General features: G+C 42.6%; 2 protein-coding genes across 2 annotated transcripts; one reads left to right on the forward strand and one right to left on the reverse strand.

Moving 5' to 3' along the window:
* The first annotated feature begins 325 nt into the window (after positions 1-325).
* Positions 326-3,342, forward strand: LOC104425801. Its single transcript, XM_010038605.3, has 4 exons — positions 326-701; positions 1,062-1,457; positions 1,928-2,339; positions 2,684-3,342. The coding sequence occupies exons 1-4, from the start codon at positions 404-406 to the stop codon at positions 2,883-2,885; spliced, it is 1,308 nt and encodes a 435-aa protein (XP_010036907.1). The 5' UTR covers positions 326-403; the 3' UTR covers positions 2,886-3,342.
* Positions 3,343-3,388: 46 nt separating this feature from the next.
* On the reverse strand, positions 3,389-5,080 carry LOC104425802 (reticulon-like protein B9). Its single transcript, XM_010038606.3, has 5 exons — positions 4,929-5,080; positions 4,252-4,432; positions 4,013-4,145; positions 3,856-3,925; positions 3,389-3,774 (listed from the first exon to the last, which is right to left on the reverse strand). The coding sequence occupies exons 1-5, from the start codon at positions 5,023-5,025 to the stop codon at positions 3,605-3,607; spliced, it is 651 nt and encodes a 216-aa protein (XP_010036908.2). The 5' UTR covers positions 5,026-5,080; the 3' UTR covers positions 3,389-3,604.

Raw genomic sequence — 5,080 nt, forward strand, 5'->3', positions numbered from 1 at the left:
ACTTATTTATTTATTTGTAAAAAACCTTCCACTCATTATAACTTGTTGTCTTTCAAGTGTAAGTTTTGTGGCGTTGAATCTTGTGTATTTTTTGGTTAGCTCTATATATTATTATCTTTACCCAAAAAAAAAAAACAATTATCTGAAAAATCATGACCAATTGAAAATAGCCAATGTTGCCATTTTATATGTGTCCCTCTATAAATATATATTTATATTCTTTATTTAAGATGATATATATTATACATCCAATATAATTTAGTTATTTTTCTCTAATAAATAGGTGATATACCAATTCTTCAGTGCTCCAAGCTTTTGATGAGATGGCTTTGATAAAACCAAGAACCACTGTAAAACCCTAGACAGCCAGAGAGAGAGAGAGAGAGAGAGGAGAGAGACAGCCATGAACAGAGTACTGAGAAATGCTTCGTTCTACGCACGAGGCCTCCTCCTTCTTCGCCCCCCGCCCTCTAAACCCGCCGGCGCCGCCCTAAGCCCCTCGCCCTCGCCGTTCTCCGAGTGGGCTCGTCCTCTGCCCCGGTTCTACTCCTCCGAGAACGGCTCGTCCGGCGAGACCCCCCCAACCGACGCTCCCGAGGCGGGTCCGGACAACCCGCCGGAGGCGAAGGAGGTCGCCGTCGATGCCGCGGCTCAGAAGAAAGAGGCCGCTCTTGTCGATGTCAAGAACGTCAGCAATAAAGGTGAGATCTTGGGGCCTGCTTTCGATTCAATTTGTGGGATTCCCATTGGATCTTCGGGCTATACTTTCGTTCAATCGGGCCTGCTAAAGGTCGCTTATAGCGTTCCGCGCATCGTTGGAAATCGGATTTGGTCGTAGCTAAAATGTCCTGGAAGAATGTAGCTTTGTCATTACATATGCTGTTGTTCCTGATTCGGATTGCGTTCTGGCTATTTGTTAAGATTCGATGCTCCGCAATGTTCCGTATTTCTGATCCCGTAGCCTTGTGGGTCATCGCCTTTTGAATGAATTCTGCAAGTTGCTCTGTTGGAGCGGTGGTTTACCAGTTATTCCTTATCTCATTCTTTTGTTTAATGTTTAGAGCTAAAGATGAGCATAGAGAAGTACTTCAAAGGAGATGAAGAGGCCCTGCCGTCCATCCTGGAAGCAATTTTGCATAGGAAGTTGGCGGGGAAGCACGCAGAGACGGATGACGAGTTGACGGAGGAACTCCGGATGCAGCCTATTGATGATGTTAAGGACACCGAGTTTGAATCCGATTTCGAAGATCTTTACCAGACAGATGAGGAAGTTGAGAACCTGTACAATGCGAGAGACATTGTGATGAATAGAATGATGCAAGATGAGTACTTCAATATGGATGACAAGAAGTGGGACGACATGATTGAGGAGGCGGTCAGGCATGGTTACTTGAGGGACACCAAGGAGTGTGAGGAGGTTTTAGAGGACATGCTTTCTTGGGATAAGCTTCTTCCAGGTTTGTTTCTGTTCTTCGGTTCCGAAATGCTTGACATTGTGTGAAAAAAGTCAAAGCAGACGCAGGCATAACTCTAACTGAATGGGTCGCTAGATTAACAGTTCAGTGCAAGCCAGAGTGAAAAATAAGTACAATGTTAATATGCATGATATTTTTTACTTTTGGCTTGGAGTTAACTGGATCAGAATTTTTTCATGCATACTCTTATTTTTCTTTGAAAAGGAGACATGCCTTTTAGTTGTTCTCAAGACTCCCTGCTACATGGATGGCACTCTCCTTAGTGTTACACTAAGGTCATGAATGTGGTGATGGAATTATGATCTTTGGAGCCTCATTTATTTTTTTCTTGCCTTCGTAGTTCATTTCAAGTTGGTTATGTGATTCTCCTATTTATAGTCTATTGCACTTCTGATATATTTTAAGTTGCAGCTGTCTTGCTGGATTTCTTTCTCAATGAAATGCTTTTGCAGATGAGATGAAGAAAGAAGTAGAAGAAAAGTTCAATGAGTTGGGAGATATGTGTGAGAGAGGCGAGCTTCAACCTGAAGAAGCTTTCGAACAATTTAAGAAGTTTGAAGATGAGATGGTGATGAAATATGCAAAGATGATGGAAAAGGAAGTCCCACAGTTTGATGAGACTGCTGTACCAGATAAGAAAAAAGATTTGGATGACCCACCAGGTGAGGGACCAATACTTCGTTGGCAAACCCGTGTAGTGTTTGCTCCCGGTGGTGATGCGTGGCATCCGAAGAATAGGAAGGTGAAAATGGCTGTGACTGTTAGAGAGCTTGGTCTTTCAAAATATCAGTTCCGGCGGCTGAGAGAACTTGTTGGAAAGCGGTATAATCCAGGGAAAGATGAGCTCATGATCACCAGTGAAAGGTAATGTTAAGTAAGAAAAGATATGTTTAATTGTGTGGTTAATATACATACCATGGCCATTAACTATCAAGAAATGTTGCTTTCCTTATATGGAGACGAATGTTCTCTTACTATATTTTGGGAGATGGCTCTATGTTTCCGCATATTGCTTCTTTTGTTAAGGACTATCAGCTAGACCAATGTCAGTCTCTTGTGGAGTTATGACATAATCATGTTCGCACGGACTTGCATCTCATTGTTTAACTAATTTAAATGCGTAAATTTGTGTAGTTGCACCTTTTTCAGGACCTGGGCAACTTGCATAATCCTTTGCTGATCTAAATGTTCTTTTCTTGCCATTGCAGGTTTGAGCACAGAGAAGAAAATAGAAAGGATTGCCTTCGGACTTTGTTATCTCTCATTGAGGAGGCTGGTAAAGCTAATAAGCTGGTGGATGACGCCCGAGCTTCATATGTCAAGGACAGACTAAGAGCAAACCCTGCGTTCATGGAAAGGCTACGTGCCAAGACAGAAAAGATGAGGGCTTCAAGTACTGTGGCAGTGTGATATTTTGATCCACATTGGCTATTTTAACCTATTTTAAATGGCCATTGGTCAATGAAATTCCTTGAAAAGAACCGGTCTTCTAATTCTTTTCAGTTTAGAGATAATTTTGTTAATAATCTGGCTTAATGTCTCTGAAGTTGCTGGAGAAGCCACTCGGACGGTTTAGCTGCTGGTTGACTACTTTCTGACAAGTTGATTGCAGCTTCCAGATGCAAGCTTCAATTCGATCCTCCTTCTGGTAGATTTTGGGTGTAATTTCGCCCGGCTGTTGGCGGGCAGTTTGACAGCTATAGGCATTCTAAATGAGATTGTGAAGAGCCTCTTTAGATTGTGGACAATTCATATGTGCAATGTTCGCAATGTTCTTTGTAAAATAATCAGTGAATTTAGAGACTCAGCTTTGCCCATTGTGGTCTGAATTATGCTGAACTGCATATGAAAGAATCGGATTGACCAATGGAGACCATCCAAGAGGCTGGTCCACGTTGCTTCTTTTTTCTTAATTACTGTTCTCAAGTGAACTTTTTATTCATTTATTATACTTTCCGTTTCATCAAATTTGATTTTTACTTAGCTGTAACAAATTTTGCAGACACCCTTTACCCACATATTTATATGCCTAGTTACTTTACAACTAAAAGAAATTAATTCTTCCTGTTGGGTCCGAAGCTTCTGGCGCCATCGGACCATTATGTCCTTGTGGTCGTATGAGCATGAATCTATCTGGTTTTCTTTTCTTTGACTGGCCCTCTGGGAATCTTGTTTAGAAAATGCGCATCAAACCTTCTGTAAAGCCTCCTTATCTCCCTTGCCATCCTGCCCACCAGCATGTCAACTTCTTCCTCGAACCGGTCGTACAGGAAGGGCAACGTCTCCATGCAGAAAAGCCCTGATATCGACATCAACCGAGCCGTATCGGCAACCGTTAGCACAAGATCTCAAATTCACCGGCAGATGAGATAGATCTTACCCAAATAGAGGAGGTTCAAGAAACTGAAGCAGCTTCCGATCACGGACAACACGTAGAGAACGGTAATTGCCTGAGGGAAATAATGAATCGCTTCAGTGCTTCTAATTGATATCGAAAAGGAATTCAAGGAAGAGTACAGAGTCCTTCGAGTTCGTACCAATATGAATTGACGAAAGTCTCTCCCGCTTGCGATGTCGATCAGATTCAACATGAGCTGGTTGAATCTTCCGTGAAAGGTTGAAGCCACATAATCAAACGTAAATCTGAACTGTGGGATCTGGGGAGCTTCCCTGAAAGGATTAATTAATCAAGTTAGGGAATGACTAGTTTAAGCGGGATCTTGTGGGACGATTCTGACATGATTTATGGTATTGCAAACGAGGTCAAGAGAAGCACCAGTTGAAGATCTCTGCGGCCTTGTGCCATATGAAGGTCACCAGCATCGCTGTGATGGAGATATGACACAGGAGGGTCACGAAATTGTACTCCACGACCTCGAACAGAAACCATATCAACGTCGTCCCGGCCAAAAGCGCCGCCGAGACGTTTCTGTTCCTCCACAGCAATATATCTGCCACTGCATGGTCAAAGGCCGGCAAAAAATCACGGAGCGATACACGAGGATCCAAGACCTTGATGCAGGACAACAGGCGCAAAGACGCTGGAGGGAACAACTTATTGTGGAGAGGCTAATGAGAAAAACCTAGTCAACCTCTGATACTTCCCTCCAGACTCTCAGGCAGATTGAGTGCTTTTCTATGTGATCCGCTGATCGAGATGAAGGTAAGGATATAGATTGATAACATTCAAGAATGATAAACCTTGTCCTGAAATAATCAAGGTTTTATGCGGCAAATTTATGTGAGAACCTTACATAAGACGACTGAAAAAAGGCCCTAAATCATTCTTTGTTCAGTAGCTTTTCCTGAGAATATAGGACGAGAGTGCATGCTCGGCAAGGACTTTCGGAAAGATCTCAAAAAACTCAATAATCAATTCAAATGCACCATCGATTAAATCTTCAATATGCCCTATAAAGTATAGAGGTACTTGTATATACGGTCGCTGGCTACCTGGGCCTCCGCCAAACACTTCATGTATCGACCTTGTACGATCGAACAGTTTTCCCGGAGGAGTGTCGGCATCAGAATCGGATTCGTAAACTGGCATCTTTTTCAAGGAGTTGGGATGAGTTTGATTTTGTGTAGGGATGTGACGATATAGT

Source organism: Eucalyptus grandis, chromosome 11 (assembly GCF_016545825.1).
Source record: "Eucalyptus grandis isolate ANBG69807.140 chromosome 11, ASM1654582v1, whole genome shotgun sequence".
NCBI classification, from domain to species: domain Eukaryota; kingdom Viridiplantae; phylum Streptophyta; class Magnoliopsida; order Myrtales; family Myrtaceae; genus Eucalyptus; species Eucalyptus grandis.

Excerpts from the sequence above, each read along its gene's own strand:
- LOC104425801 (XM_010038605.3), top strand. The coding sequence starts at position 404 with ATGAACAGAGTACTGAGAAATGCTTCGTTCTACGCACGAGGCCTCCTC. Across the intron at positions 702-1,061 it reads CAAGAACGTCAGCAATAAAG|AGCTAAAGATGAGCATAGAG; the intron begins GTGAGATCTTGG and ends TTTAATGTTTAG. Across the intron at positions 2,340-2,683 it reads CTCATGATCACCAGTGAAAG|GTTTGAGCACAGAGAAGAAA; the intron begins GTAATGTTAAGT and ends TTGCCATTGCAG.
- LOC104425802 (XM_010038606.3), bottom strand. The coding sequence starts at position 5,025 with ATGCCAGTTTACGAATCCGATTCTGATGCCGACACTCCTCCGGGAAAA. Across the intron at positions 4,433-4,928 it reads AGTGTTTGGCGGAGGCCCAG|TGGCAGATATATTGCTGTGG; the intron begins GTAGCCAGCGAC and ends TTGACCATGCAG. Across the intron at positions 4,146-4,251 it reads GCCGCAGAGATCTTCAACTG|GGAAGCTCCCCAGATCCCAC; the intron begins GTGCTTCTCTTG and ends TAATCCTTTCAG.